The sequence below is a fragment of the Atractosteus spatula genome, chromosome 12 (assembly GCF_055471065.1).
Source record: "Atractosteus spatula isolate fAtrSpa1 chromosome 12, fAtrSpa1.hap1, whole genome shotgun sequence".
Classification (NCBI taxonomy): Eukaryota; Metazoa; Chordata; class Actinopteri; order Semionotiformes; family Lepisosteidae; genus Atractosteus; species Atractosteus spatula.
The window spans coordinates 1,343,817-1,360,743 of record NC_142717.1 but is presented as its reverse complement, the minus strand read 5'-3'; the positions used below and the strand labels follow the sequence as shown (position 1 = coordinate 1,360,743).

Below are 16,927 nucleotides of genomic sequence, written 5' to 3'. Positions count from 1 at the left end.
CTGCTTCAGTACTCTCTCACCTGACTCACCACACGTGGAAATGGAGCAGTGGGGAAAAAATAAAGTGAAAGAAAAAAGAAATTCAAAAGCAACTTTGATAGTGTAGTACCTGCAGAGCCATTCGTACTACACTGGAAGTGTGTCTCAGCATACTGTGTAAAATATCAAGTAATGAGAGCAGAAGATTGTTTCCATTCTTCATGCTGTGCTTATCTTCACACTCCATGTGGAGAACTGCTGTCTCAATGAAAACATTACAGAGAAGTTCTACCAGACCTGGAGAAGACAAGAAAGAAAAAACATGATCCATAAATAATGCAGGAGAGATTTTTGTGTCATTAAACATCACATCATCTATTTGCCACACAGACACAACTTTCCTTATGTCATATAAATTATTCTGAAAGGTAGACTTGCATAATACAAATGTGCAATATTAAAGGCAGAAAACTGGTCTGTCACTGTCGGTGAACAATTTTATCCAACATAATGTCAGCTTACATAACCTATTGACTCAAGCAGCTCAAGGTACACACCACTGGGATACCAGTTTGAAGTCTTCATGATATCGCAGGCGATTCTCTTTGTGTATCACTTTGTTTGCAAAAGAAAACTAAGCCGGAGCTCTATAAACATTAAACATAATCAATTTACTGTACTAGAAATGTACTTGATTAAGCTAGGATCTCATCTATCAAGTTCTTGAAAGATCCCAGGGAATCACCCCTGACAACATGATTGGGTATTTCTTTTCAGACACCTCACGCTCAGTGTGTGTAAAGAATACCTCTTCTTTAGGGCTACTCTAAGTCCTAAAAGCACTACCTTATAATTTTCATTTGTGTCCCCAGGTACTGGTTTCACTATTGATTCTGAAGTAATTCAGTGAAGTGACTCTGTTATCATCTTTCAGTATTTTGAACGCTTGTGTCAAATCCCCTCATAATCTCCTCTGTTCAGGACAGAAAAGATGAGGGTCTTTTAATCTTTAAAAGACACCTTTACAAATAGGAATGAATCTGGTAGCTCTTCCATGGCTGACTTTTTCAAACAAGATCCTCAGAATGTCCCACAAAATTTAAAATGGTGACTGTTTTATACAATTTAGCATAACTTCCATTCATATTGTACATTTTCTACTGTAGACCCTCGAGTGTAGCCTACTCATTACTTCCTAAATTATTTAGAAAAGAAAAAAATGAGCCCACGTGGACACCTGCTACTCTTTCATAGGATGATGCTTTACGATCAGTACCATCCATCTTGTAATTAAAACGGACATGATTGTAAGCTTTGTACTTGTTTTTAATACATTTAATTTGCCAGGTGCCTCCACAGTCATGGGTAGTATCTAAATCTTTATGAACTTCCTTTATTGCTTCTACAGTAGATTTCATCTGATAATTCAATACATTTACTTAACCAGTTAAGATGACAACTGTCCATTTGGTACCGGTCCTACTATAAATCCTGTTTTCCACTAAGTAAATTATCCCATGAGGAGCTCTGTGCTCTTATCAGTATTCTCTGACTTCTAAACATTAGTAAGTTCTAAATCCAGATCAATCAACTTGGATGATACTTTCTGAATATTATCTCCACAACTCCTTATTCCTGAGATGAAAACTTAAAATACCTGGTTATGTTCTCTCCACATTTTTCATAGATGGCTGCTTACAGTATTCCCATCAGTATGCATTAGCCTGTCTTTAGTCACTATTAAAAACACCCCTCCTTCAGATAGCAGACAATGTGGTAGTAGTGCAGAAATACTCTTTTCTTCCTTGTATCACCTGAATTTTGAATATATTTTAGCCAAAAAACGTTTCCAGGAAAGACAACCCTTGGTTTTTTAAACCATCACAGCTAAACATTTGCATACAACACACAGAATATGAAAACAATAACACAATCTTACATGAACAATGACTTTGGAGAGTATTTTCTACTTGCTTAAATGACAAAGGGCTTGAAATATATTATCCACAAAAGATTAAGACTAAACCTTTGCTTTTTCCAGTTTAGCTGTGTTATGTTTAAACTATTTACCTTAAAGATTGATAATCTTATAATTCTGAAAGTATAATATTCTCTCTATCGTATCCTCCCCCTGTCCTCCGCCAGTCACATCCAGTCATTATTGCCATAATGTGTGAATGTGTGAATTATAATGTGTGAATTCTGCTGGAAACATCTTTAGAAACTATTTTCTTTATAGAATTTAATATTTTAAAGAAGTGAATGAAGTAAACTAATAAGTCAGCACAGGTCTGTAATTGTAATTGTAATGTAAATGACTCTAGTAAAACTTCAATGGATTTTTGTAATTTTGCTCAACAGCCTTCTCATTCATCTTTTTATAAAACGCAACCCACTTCACCAGGCAAAATGCTTGGCTCATAAAATGAGCTCTGTAATCACAGGTAATTGAGTGTGCCAGACTTTGAATCTTTGTGTACGATGACTCTATTGCCCAGGTATCTTAAATACCCCAGCAAGGATCGACAAAGGACCTCCAGACCCTGAAGACTTTCAGCTGGCGGTAAACAGTGCCTTGGGCTGCAAAGCTATATCGATTCAGTTCCTGCAGCTCACCCTGAGTTAATATAAAAGCAATACTTGTGATTACCAGCCCTCTTCTTCTCACTGACCAACTGCATCCCAGCATGGATTCTCTAGAAGGCAATGAGTGTTGCACGAACTACACTTCCAAACCTTCCAACCACTCCACCTCGGAAGACAATACTGATCAGTGCTTTTCTGTTGTATTATTTATAAAATAACACCGACTTCTGGAAATATTTCACAAATAAATGGGTCGAGAGAGGTGTCACAGCTCAGATTACCAGGGAATTAAACACAAAATACAGGGAATACAAGACTTTCAATGACATTGGCTCAAGATGAAGATTTCCAGAAATAACTGCAGAGCTGCAATGCTAAGAAAACATCAGCTTTCCAGAAATGAATTTTCAATACATTTGGTTCTTTAAAAAGGTTTTCTCAAAAGGTCGATAGAAATTGAAGGTAAATCAGGCTTTCTAAGAACATGAGAAAATGATCACAAACCTAATGTCAAACAAACTGAATGGGTTCAAAGACATAAAATAAAATGTTCCTCATATGTGAATTCAGTCAAGTAAAATAAGCTTTTCACAAACCCATCACTCAATTCAGCTGGAGTCACTTGAAAGGCTGTGATTTACTGCTGCTCCCTCTGCCTTTCCTGGCCAGTCTGTACATACATGTCACATACTGCTCTCTCACGAACCGTGTGATGATTACTAAAGGATTCGGGCTATTAAGCACATTGCAGCCAAAAGCCGATAATTCCTACTATTCAAACACATTTCAATATCCCTTATTCTTTCTACGTTTCTGTGACTGGAAAGTCTTAGGCTCAGTTCTTTCAATTCCTTCAAAAATTAACAGTATGTGTTCTTCAAGAAAAAAAATGAAAGCATGTTTTAAACACAAAACAATCATTATAAATCCTAAAGTATATTCCAATACACTGCAGAACTACTATATCTTAACAGACATGTGTAGTTGAAAAATAAAAAATGTGAAAGGTAAATAATATCAATATTGAAACTCAGTTGTCTATAGTCAACATAACATTCTTAGCATTCATATTAATGTATTAAATTTGATCATTTCAAAATCAGTATCCAGTTATATTGATGGAAGAAAGGTGAAAAGGTTAAATTGATAGGGAAAGGTAAATTATTTAAACATTTAAATTATACACAAAAAAGAAAATTTACAATTATTGTTACAAGAGATCAGCTGAACATTTTACCTTTATAGAGATAGATAATACTTTATTAATCCCGTAGGGAAATTGATGATTTTTTTTTTAGATAGATAAAACTCCTGTGACATTCTGAAATAGGAGAAGTGAGGAAGATCTAATGTCAGAGCATCCTGAACAATGCGATTTGAAATCCTCCACAATCAGATAGAGATATTATGATGCATCACATGAAGAAACATGTTTAAGTACAAAACAAGTGAAGCTGGTAGATTCTAGACAATTGTGCACATCAGCCACACCTGGGAAAATGTGTGGACATACAACCGCTCCTACAGTAGGTACAATACACAATATACCAACCAGCACATGGAGGACGTAAATAGCAGCAAGCTAAACTAAACTAGTTTGGCAAAAATATTTCTTGATGAGCAAGACCAGTGACATTAAGAGAGACTTGTCAGATGTGAAACCAAGCAGATGGCAGAGTAACCAAGCGAAGCACTGATCCACACAGAGAGCTGGAGGAAAACTACCATAATAACAAATGGAAACTTACTGATCTAGAAGTAATGGAAACTATACTGATGTAGTTCCCAACACTGCACCAAACCCACTGCTCAGTATCACAGCAAATTAGCTCCTACTTCCATTACCATGTTACATTAAAAACTACATATTATAATTTTTTAATATGAAAGCTCTACGGTTCGTACCTCTAAGCTTCTGAAATTTTACAACAGTAAAGGTTACCTATATTTTCATTAAAAAGACTATTTAATGTTGTTATGTTATTGTTTATTTACTCTTATTTAGAAAATGCACTGAAGCTTGACAGAGACCATTAGATACCTCAAGTTGTTCTGCTTCTCACAGCTTGTGATGACTGTGCGAACACTGTTTGCTTTTAGGCGAATGAGCCCACTAGCAAGGAGTGGTGTTATTTTTTTCAGCCTGTTTCCTTATCTTTTTTGACTCATGGGGATGCATTTGTATAAAATTCTAAAATTCTCCTCACACACTCTCACTTCTCTCATGGCTTCTATTATATTCAAATTAACTCACACGCACATATACATGTCTAAGAGTTTCAGTCACACCTAAAAGAATCAATTAAACAACACATTTCTTTCACAGTTACCCAAGAGAGACAATACGAACCATAACAGCTGGAGATAGCACAAATTATCGATGGGGTTTTTTTAGTGTTGGATTAACAGTTTCCTAGAAGAAAAGATCCAATTCACACATAATCATGCTGACTCTTTCCAAATAGCACACAAACGGCTGGTGGTAATGAGTGTGACAGAGGAATGCAGGAGGGAGAGAGAACAAACTGCCACCTTCACATCGGCCCTTCAGCACGATGGAATTTATATCTGACAAAGCAGCGAGTTGAGATTTTACAGAACCACTCATAACCACTGTTAAACCACTGTTTAAACACGCCAGGGAAGCCATCCAAGCCCTTAACCAATCAAGGAAACTACAAGCAGTACCATTTAAGTGATTTCAATGTATGGGGGGAATGAAAAGGGAATGGCACTTGACAAATTATATAGGCATGCTTGGCAAGCACAAAACTACACTTGTTAAATTAGCTTGTACAAAACAAACACATTTCCGAGCAGAAAAAAACACACAAAAGCATATTAATGATACATATAAGATATTAAGTCTACATTCTGACCTTTGTTCTTTACATGTGTGTAAGGAAATTAGTTATTGTGATACTTTTTAATTTTTTATAGTAAAAAAAAAATTAAAGGTCTCAAATACAGTGAACCAGTTTTGCTTTTACCTCAAGTACAGACACACACAGCAAAATATAATACTAAACACATCCTATAAACATAACACTAACACCTCCTCAAGAAATAAAAAAATAGCATTTAAAAACTGAAAATAAACTGAAAAACAGATTAAGATTTTGGGAATACTCTGTTTTCTTTTAAGCAAATGAGATCACAGAAGCAAATACTGGTGTCATTGTTTAGCTTGAGTTGGCTCATGGGGGTATATCTGTAATGTATTTGAAAAGATTATAAACTAGCTAATACCAGAGGATCACCTATAGGGAAATATTATCCTATAGAATAGTCAACATGGATTTAGAAAAGGCACGTCTCGCCTAATCAACCAGTTTAGAGTTCTCTGAACAAGCAGAATACACACAAAGCATATGAAATGGCTTGATTCAGGGAAATGCGTGTGAATTAAGAACAGGTTAACAGAAACAGAGTACAGATAATGCTGAATTTGGGGTGACAATTAATGGAGTACTACAAGGATCTGTACTAGGACCACTGCTATTCTTAATTTACAGTATATCAGTATAGTCATCTAGATTCTGGTATAGTTAGCAAATAAGTCAGGTTTGCATCTGATGAAGATTAGCAAACACTGGAGAGGAAGGAAATAAAATTTAAAAAGTTTTAGATAAAATTCAAAATTCAAGACTAAGCAAATACCTAGTTGATGTCATTGAATGTAAACAAGGGTTTTGCACGCGGTTAGTAAAAACAAAGACTACAAATACAAAATAAGAAACACTGAGATAGAAGTGGCTATGTATGAAAAACACTTTGGTGTTTATGTTGAGACATCATTTACATCCTCTTACAAAGTGGGGAAGCAATAATAAGGCAAACACTGATCGCCACATTATGGAAAAGATCCTGCTGTCATAGGATTCAACCAGAGAACAGCCAGATGTATTCTGGGACATAAAGGAGTGTCACACTGACAAGCTGAAAGAACTGAGCCTATTCAGTTCTGAACAGAGACGACTACAACTACCAAATGGGCTCGATAGGCCCCTCACTCATAACCTGATCTCACACTAACCTTTCTCTTATTTATAACCTTCCTTATGTTTTAAACTCAAGGTACTGATAAGGGCAGTTACCATGGAGGAGGTCATTAGCACAGAACTACAGGGATCAGTATTATGACGTTTATGCTTCCCAAATTAACTCACTGTCTTAGATTGATAGAGTTAGCAAATCTGGCAAATTTGCAGATGATACAAAAGTAGCTGAAGTTGCAAATGCTGTTTCAGTAACACAAATGATACAACAGGACATTACTCATATCTGGGAAGACACCTGGCAAATGAAATCTAGTGTGGATAATTTCAAGATACTACGTGTCACATGCAAGTTGCCAGGTGTTTATTAAAGTCAACACAGCACTTCAGCGATACAGATGCTACAGAGGCAAAAAGGAGTAACAAGGTTAATTCCTCACCTTAAAGTGATGTTATTCTCAATTTGATTAAAAGAAATGAGCCTTTTTAGCCTGGACGGGGAAGATTCACAATCTTGAGACGTATCAACTAAGCCAATCCAGAGGACATCTTTAAAATCAATATCAATACAAGGAACATGGGATGCAAACAGAAATGATGTTCAAGAGCATTCAGGTCAGAAAGCAGGAGTCATGGCTAGCCTGGTACAAACTCTTATTTCCTATACCACCGGGCGTCTGCAGGGGAAACGGAACACTGCCTGACCGTGTCAGTAAAAAAGACAAGCATGAAGTAAAACACTGTAGTTTGTAAGTAAAGCCTTTTTACCTTTTAACAAATCATTAGGACAGTCTATAAACACATGAAATTGTGTTTGTGTCCAATATGGAATGTATACAATTCACTGAAGGCAGTGGGTTACATCTCTCTGGAAATTTCTTAATATCACAACAGAATTGAATCCTTCAAGAGTGATTGGTATCTACCAGCTTATTGTTTTATGCTCCAGTAAATAAGAAAGAGCTCTTTTCATTCTGTGACAATGCACATATAAATTAGCCTCTGTTTTAAACTCAGTATAGAGCTAAACTATTCCAAACCCTCCAGGGATCATGTATCACACACAGATGCTGACAGATTGTTTGCATATCTTGTGCACATTTACTTCAGAGGTGAAAATGGCATTCCCCTGTTAGTATAGCAGATTTAAGACGTTTCACATAAAAGAATATTGGGGATATTGGAACCTGTGCAATGGATTTAAACTATGTGTATCTTAACACGAACTCATGGGGCACTCAGTTATATTCCATGAGGCTATTTTAAGACATGCTTTTTCATACAGGCTTGTTAAATGTCAAACCAACAGACATGCCACTGACTAGCCCTGATAGGAACATATACTGAGAGTGTCTTGATGTTGTAGTAAGTGCAATGGTATGTCTTGGTACACTCAACACTGATAATGTGAATCAGCCAACTGTTACAGAAACTGGAAACCTAACTGTCAACAGACTGCAATGGAATACATTATTTAATAGATTAGTAAACAGATTAAGCTTTGCTAGACAGGTATCCTAAGACAATGTAAAGTAAATCAATAATTGAAGAATGCAAAGGAAACCCTGAGTGCTAATTACAAAGTCACCCCCAGCAATGCGCAGACTGCAGTCAAGGACACTGTATGCTCTGTGGCAGACTGTCCATGGCACCTAAGGACATCAACAGCCAGTAGCTAGAGAGCTGCATTAACAAAGTGAAGTGCAGAGATAAAAGAAAGCAAAAGCAGGGACTCACTCAGCCCTGTAGAGTGAAAAATGTCAGAAGACTACCCACATATAAAAATCTCCACGAAACCATGTTGCAACTGAACTCTAGTACATTGTCAGTAAAGGCAGATTATGAAAATTTAAGAGAAGCAACATTACAGTTGTAACACAACCCACAATTACAGGAAACAAAACCTTCATTTAAAGGGGAAGTAACAGCTGAGAAAAGGGTCTTATGAGCTGCAGTTAAGGAAAACAAGGCCACAGGACAAAAACTAACATGAATTATTGGCAAATATTAGCAAATCACATGCTTTTGAGGACAGGGAGGTGTAGTGCATGGTAAAAGCAGCAGATCTACAGCTAGCTACTGCACATAATGCCACACTACAGCCCCCTTCAGCTTGTAGCATTTAAATGCAAGCCATGAACAAAATCAGAGGACACTAACAGCATGCTCTACTCGTGTCAAGACAAAGAAATGAGCAGCGATGCCTGAGCGGACTGTGACTGTGATAAAAGAGCCTGTACAGACGTACTTCTGAGTCACACTACATGACTACAGCTGGTCAAGATTCACCAAGTGGTCACTGTCTCCAGTCTATGTTTGAAAGAGAGCTTGTAAAATTACTTTCAGGGATTTTGAATGAAGTTTTTTTTAAATTAATCTACTTCCCCAATTTACCAAAAGTAAACCAATATATTTATATAAAAGAATTTTCTTATTGCTTTTTATGAGGAGATGTTTCATTATTTAATTGAACAAATCTGAATTACAGCACCAGTATGGGCCTGACACAAGTCTAACAAATAGAAATTAATTGATGTCTGCTATGTAATGTTATTGTTACAGATTATGGTAGGTGACTATGGATGTGTCTCAAAAAATCCAGAGACAATAGGTAAAACGCCTAGCTAGCGTCAGCATTTCCACTTGTTAGAGCTTCAGACCATGGCATCTTTACTGAGCTGTGCTGGGTGTGAGACACACTGATCAAAAGGATCTTCTGATTTACCTTAGTTAATGAAGTTCTGCGTGAATCAGTTAAAAACGGCCTCTTCTGGTTAGTGGGTACACTTTAGAGATAGGTTCCCTTTCATTTTGTAGCATGCAGGTTTACAGAGAAACGTAACCATGGGTTGTATTCTGCTTAATTCAGAAGGCAGCTTTATCTTAATATGGCCTTTGCCCACTCTTAATGGGATTCAATACTTACATGTGACAAGCTGACACTTTTTTCCAAGTAAACAAATTAAACCCCCAAATTTAAGCCTTTGCTTAAAAGAGTTACAAAACAAGAATGTTTTCACAAAGTAGAAGCAGACATTTTAATTACTGGTGTTGCTAAACCAACAATAAAGACAAAGCGTTTATTTATTATATAAGTAATAGGGATTGACAAAAGAATTGACAATGTCAGTGATGAACAGAGGTGTTGAGGTGTAAATGAAATGCTGTACCTTCAAAATATTAAGCCAAAATCTGATACTCTTCATATCTATGACACCAAAATGTCAACACACCCACTAGGCAAATCACAAACCAAGTATGTAATGGGAGCTTTCAGTTTCTCAGAGGCTTCTTCCCTTTACCCAATGGAGATTCACAATAAAATTTTAGGTTTATAATTTGTGCCTGGCAGGTGAGTCAGAGCCACATTATAACGTGATATGAGCATATATCAACAAACCAGACAATTAGAATTAGATACAGTACCTTCCTTATACAGCAGATGAACATCCGTTTCTTTATGACCAACCAGGTTATTCAAAAGCGCCACGGCATTCTGCATTGTACCACCAAGTACATTGTCCTGGTGATCCTGTTCAAAACAATAACGGAACAAATTGAAAATCAAAAGGAAAGTAATCAGAACTCCCAAAAAAGTGAAAACCGAAAATCATTCCCACACTATGTATACATAATACATCTACGTAAACATAATAAAAATGTCTGGATTTTTTTTTATTTGACATTATAGAGTACTTTGTGGCAAAAAGTCTCAGTTAAATACATCATGGTTCCATGCTGTAACACAATATAATGTGAAAAAGTCCAAGGGGGGTGTAGACTGTCTACAGGCACTGTAAATGCCATTATAAGAACATACAAAAGGTTACAAAAGAGAGGAGGGAAATCAGTCTTTTCTGTCCTTGAAGATTATGAGTACTTGAATCAGGACCTCTTGTAGTCTTTGCTGTGTAGGACAACTTTAACTGTATGATATTTAATTAAGCTTGGGACTGTAACTGGCTGGTCTTCTGTGGACTGACTCCAGAGCAACAATATATTTGTTTTGTAATGTAGTGTTCAAAACTGTACACAATATTCTGAATTGAATCTTACAATTAACAAGTAACATTGTGTTTGATTTTTTTATTGACAGCATCTGGACCAACAACATAAAACTTAAGCAAAAATACAAGTACAGATAGCTAAGAACCTATTTAACATCCAATGAATGCTATGATTTTAAAGAGGAATTACATGCTGATTCCCGAATTTACGGTAACCTCTGATTTACAAAATTCCACAAGGGATCAATAGTTCAGCATTTTCTCTTCCCGAGCCACAGGGACTCAAGCTATTGTTCAAAGACCAATAGATACCAATAATTGAAACAGCAGGACAGCTTCTCTTGAAACTCTATACCAGGATATAACGTGGTTCACAGCACAAAATTTCTCTGTATTCTCATGAAAATAATACACAAGATAATAAAGACACCAACTACTATCTTTTGTCTTTTCACTCTTAAATACTTTAGTTCAGTATTGTTAAGACAACCATTCCGTAAGACAGGAAGTAGATTGTGTCTAACAGCTGGACCCACACAGAAGTGTCACAGAGCTGTTCCCAGAGAAGTACACAGCCACTCATACACACACCCACGCACACCCCCATCACCAGCTTTCTAATTAGATTATTGTACTATCTACACAACAAGGAAACATCTGTGGAATAATTCCATTTTAGCTTTGCACAACAAACAAACATGGATTTTGACCTTCGATTTGGTTACTATGTATTCCACAAACACAGCTTTTATTTCAAGGAATCAGAAACCACAGCAGAAGTAGCAACAATCAATAAGTACCACTAGCTTAAGCATTTTAGGCTAAGACTTCACAAATGTTTTATGAACCCTGCAAAAACGATTTGTTTATAATGCACTAGTACATGTTTTTCATTTTTATTTTTATCTATAAGAATGTAAATGCAAAGGCTTGAATGCTAAAAGCAATGAAGATGTTATTTGTACTATACAGCACTCCATTAACACTTCTGACGTCATTAGCCACATGTTTATTGCTAGCTTGTTAAAAGAATATGTGAACATTATGCCATAGATAATAATAGCAGGCACTAAAAAAGTATGCAAGCACTATATGTGGTATTCACAGTCTCTGAAAATATGGTGGATAAAAAGCTCAACCACTTTCACATTGGAAAAAATAATATTTTGTGCATGCAGATCACACTTAAGACCACACATTTCCGCACCAGTTTAAAAGTTCAGTTCTAGGTCTTCAAAGAAAACCAAAAGGTAGTTAACAGATTAAACATTATTGAATTTATAATAACAGAATTAAGTTCTTCTTTCAGTCTTAAAATTTTATGACACCCTTCCTACGTTTAAAACCGTATGAGAACAATCAGGGCTTTAATGGCATCACAATTTATTTCCCCCCAACATTTCACTTCACAAAAAAATAAAAATAAGTGACTAAACCTAAATTATTACCATATTATTATTTTCTTGAAATAAAGCAGATAAAGCAGAATGATTTCTTAATATCTGTACAGCATGAACACATGAAAATATTCACGAAGCTCCACTGAGTTGTAGCTACTTTCAAACTCTGACATACAGTACTGCAGTAAAGCTTCTATAGCACACAACAACACTCAAGCTCTCAGGCACAGCAGTGTGCGACAGGGAGTCGTCCTGCAAGGACAATACAATGATCTGGACAGCAACCACCTCAAAGAAGCAAAGCAATGTCAGCAAGGAATTTATTTATGGTACATTAGCAATGGTTTTTTTTCTAAGGGATGTCTGTCTGGAACCTTCCTGTTCATTATATCTTCATTTCAGAATGACGCATTGACAGACCTGAGACAAACCATCAACATGAAGACAGAGTGTTCAGGATTTTAGGGCTCGATGTGTGTTGTAGTGTTTAAACTTTAGATACCAATTTCTTACTGCTGAAATATTCATGGCAACACTTCCACATGGAATCGATGGGAAATGGGTTAACAGTGCATTAGTAGATAAACAGCTACAGTGCACAGGTTTAGTCAGTTTTACTGTGGTGACGTGCACAAACATGCCTTCATAATTCTGGTGTCAAATGTCTTTGTAGTTGAGGCATTTAAAATCTTTTAGAAAATGGCTGATTAATAGGCTTCTGAATCTAACAAGGAAAATATAAATTGTAAGAAAAAAATAATGAATATAAATCGTGCTCAAATATTGACAGAAAACCACAGCAATAGCTAGTAACAATTAAACTTTATAAACATGCTGAATTACTATCTGAAAGAAGACATAGGAAATGAATGAGCTCTTACTATGCCTGGTAAAATTAACAAGACGCAAACTTTCAATGTCCTTTCATCCCATTGTGTCTAAAAAACGTAAAATGTAATTACTATTGTATTTAAGAAGACAGTAAAATTATTTTAATGATGTTAGTTGGGCCTTTTAGAGAAGCCTTCTTCCTTCTGTTTGCTATTGCAGTCCACATCTGTGCCACCTGAAGCTACAGTAAGGACAGTTTCTTTATATTACTGTACGTGAAGAAATGTTGTCTATCGCAGCCAAGATAATTAAGACATAATTAAAATCTCAGCCTGCTGCAGTTTAACCGCTGTGGTGGAGATGGCAGTCACCCAGACAGCATCTTTACTGTCCACACTAATGAGGGAAACAGCAGGCCTAGTCCCCGAATCACTCTCTGGAGGACTTGTGCATATAGTACAAACAAGTGCAGTGGACGCTATTAAAGCCTTTCTTTCTCCATCCTACCTTTTACACATTCTCTCCTTTTTCTCCCATTTCCACTGTTTTTTAAAGACAGAATTCTAATCCAGGCCTCTGGTGTTTTCAGGCTTCATTGTTATCGATCATAAAGCTCCTCTGCTTGCTTTTAGCTACAGTACATGCTCTTAAACACCCCTCCCCTCTCCCCAGACAACAGCAATAAGGGAGCTTACACAGTGGGCTTGGATTAGCCTGCAGACTGTCACATGGTGCTGAATTCAACATGGGTCACAGCAGAGCAAAATGAAGAAACAGGGAAAATAGGAAATAACTGCCAACTAGAGCAATTAAACAGAACCGTGAACTACATGTACACTTATTATCCATTAATCTTTGGTAGATTTAACAGTTACTTAAAAATCAGATATACAATGTGATACAGCTTTGTTATATTCACTCTTTTTTTGTATTGTGCATCCTTTTCTATGTTCATGAATTCAAAAATTAAGTTTCTTAATTTTTACATAACAAATGAGGGAAGACTGACATCATAAATGTAAAATTTCAAGATAAACTTATAGATCTGAAAGAGTAAAAAGGCCACCATTAATGAGCTAGTGCTCCCCCCAGGGTGTGAGCAGTCTGGGCTGTGTATTTCAGCCTCTTTCACCTGCACGCTCGGGTAGCGCTAGAGAGGTGAGCTGGTGGACCGTTCCAGTGAAGCATGCTCACATCTGTAAGCAGCTGCTCCCTTTAATTTCTGAATTTTTGAGCCGCCTCAGACAGGAACTGTGCCTCCAAGCCATTGCATAAGTGGCCATGATGGGATCGAGCTCAACTCAGAACCAGTCATTCTGTCTTCGGGTCCAACAAACTTTCAGCCTCTAGTACCACTGGTCCCACGAATAGTATAGAAGACCCCAAGTATGGTGAAACTTTGCAAAGGAGTATGGAGGAGCTCCCCCAGCTACAGCTCACATGCCCAACAGCTGTAAAACACACTGTGGCTCGAGTATAGGAAGCCCACACTGTCCTGAGCAACAGCAACAGAGTGTCTATAATGTACTGGGATCAGTGCTAGTCAGCACCAAGACAGGTTAACAACTAGTCTGACTTACACAACCCTTCTGTCTGCTCTTTATAGCAGGACAATGTCTGCACTGCACTAGACAGGGCGTGTTCAACCGTCGAGGAGAAGAGAGCCCAGATGGAAGACTAACAGCTCCACTGTCTGGTTAAGGTCGGAAAAGCGAGATGAGTTTCAGAAGGAAGGCCAGGTTCAGACATCACGAGAACCCGGAGCCATAACCAGCAAATCAGATACTACAAAGCGATACGTGCCGAGAGCTCACCTACAAACTTCACTGAAACAATGGCCATCAAGAATCAACCCAAAGCACTCTGCCTCAATGTGGGGACTTGGGATACATCATCTAGCATGACAACAACATGCCAAGCAAGAGGGGCAGCTGTCCTGGAGAGGCAAAGCCCGTTTCTTTAAGGGTTCCAGTGTGGAAGTGTCCCCTTGTTCCCTTTCATAAACAGAAATTCCAGCACAGCTGCAATGGAACACACTGCTGTTTGCTTGCAGGATGAAACACAAGGGCACCGAGCCGTGTCTGTACTGGCTGGAATCACAGATACCAGGTAGGGGAGACACAGCTTTGGTGTTTACAGCTTGGCCCTGTGAAATCGAGGACCTTGTGGACGTGGGGCTCAGAGGCACAGATGTTGCGTCAGCCTGACGTAAGGTAGACCCGACCCGCTGGGAAACCTCAGGTGGCCTGTAGCCATGTGTGTACCCACTGATACTACAATGAGCTGTTAACACCAAGATATTGGCTAGGATTTGTAGGACCTTTCTGCAACCAGACTGGCAGTCTGGAAAGCTTAGTGATCTTGCCTATCATTATTCCTTTATTTAAAGAGCCTTTTCTTCTGCTCATAGAGGACTTTAGTTTAGGACAGCTAGTGAGTTGAAAAGCCAATAATACAGTCCTATGGAAGAGATGTAATCAAGCAATAACGGCAACACCAGCTCGGTTCCTGACGTTGTGTTTTAAAACGAAGAGAAAGAGCTCGGAAACGGAAAGGGGCAAGCGCCCGTGACCAAGTGTGGGGAACAGACTCTAACAAGCTCCGAGGAGAAAAGTAAATATGTCCTACCTGCAACTGCATGAAAGTGAAAGGAGCTGATGTGTAGGAAGAAATGGCTCATTATCTCCTCCAGCCTTGGGGTGTTCAGAGTATGACACAATACATGCTCTGCCACTTCCCACAGACGGGGTTTGGCAGCTCCAATATACAGATCCGCCCACTTGCACCATGGAAGGGCGATATTCCATATGTGGTGGCGAGCGACTTTTCAAAATCAAAGGTAACTGTGGCTTTTCTTCCAGTTAACCAGACGCAAAATGTGAAGTTTTCAGACATGGCTATTACAGGGATTTTTGGCAACATAATTTAGCACAATTGCACTGCTGCTTCAACTACTACTTTTATTTAATGTTGCATTATGCAAAATAACAAATGAACAATAAAATTTCATTTGGATCTTCTTAATGGGTTTATAGTGATAATACAAAATTACTTCTGTTGTTTCATGCATTACAGAGCAACTGTGCAATTCTGCATTCACTACACAAATTGCAACACTACCTCCGCAGTGATATAGGGCTGCGCTTTGCTGCAGTGTACAAAGCATGTTGTTAATGACAAGCTGCACTTTCAAAATGCTTTAGAGTAGAAGGAACAGCTAGCTTGGGGATGTATGCTCCATTACTTTTTATTCACAAAACCCTCTGCCTGCTGAAACCATTCCAAAACATTAATTTTATTAGGAAAACAAGCCACTGATTTGTATACCACTTCAATATTACATTTTTACTAGTCTGATGAGACACAGGTGCAATACTGACAGAGTAGTCTATTGAGTGTGGTTTCATTTATTGTGACTAAATGCTTCCTGTGCTGTGAACAGCATTCAGGCAGATGCTTGAGGATGCCTATAATGTAACATATCCTGCCACCCGGGAGAAATATTTGTAGTCATAAGACCATTTACCAGAGCATAAGCAACACAAATCTGTCCACTGTGACCAGAAGGAGACTTATGGAAAGGAGTTTGTGTTAGTGAATTACCTGTTTAAAATGACCAACACACCTTCTGAAGGATGCTTGGCCCAGCTTTTTAAAAGAAGCCCTTTTTTCCATTGAACCACATTACAGAGCTACACTTCTCAGAGCCTCTGCCAGATGCCTTTCTAGAATCAAAGTGGATCATTTGGTCTAAGGATAAAATATCTTGTATCTTGTATATGACAATCTTCTATGTCAGCAAATTTGTTATGCTAATTAAACTCTGCTTAGCTAGATTTCTAAAAATTATTTTAAAGTCTAATTCAGGTTTTAAAAGTGCATAACTTGGTAAAATAAGTATGCAAGAGAAAAAGAACCACTTTTAATATTAATATTACAACTATAAACACTGACCTTTTTTGTTTATTATTCGAGGAAGACACCTATGACAGCTGATACTGTTCTTTCATAAGGGGAATGTTCTCTAGTAATTGACATCTTCCATATAGCAATCTCGATTTACTGGATTCACCCCAACTATGTAAATAAGTACTGGAGAACTGATATAACATAATATGGCCTTTTT

At 37.6% G+C, this 16,927-nt stretch overlaps 1 protein-coding gene across 1 annotated transcript in view; it reads right to left on the bottom strand.

The window, feature by feature from the left end:
- Positions 1–16,927, bottom strand: part of ulk4 (unc-51 like kinase 4) — a 112,489-nt gene that overhangs the window by 36,078 nt on the left and 59,484 nt on the right. Inside the window, exons 32-33 of the mRNA XM_088928437.1 lie at positions 9,990–10,095; positions 110–276 (exon numbers count right to left, since the gene is read on the bottom strand). Of these exons, the coding sequence (XP_088784563.1) occupies positions 110–276; positions 9,990–10,095 (273 nt within the window). The remainder of the gene's footprint in view (positions 1–109; positions 277–9,989; positions 10,096–16,927) is intronic.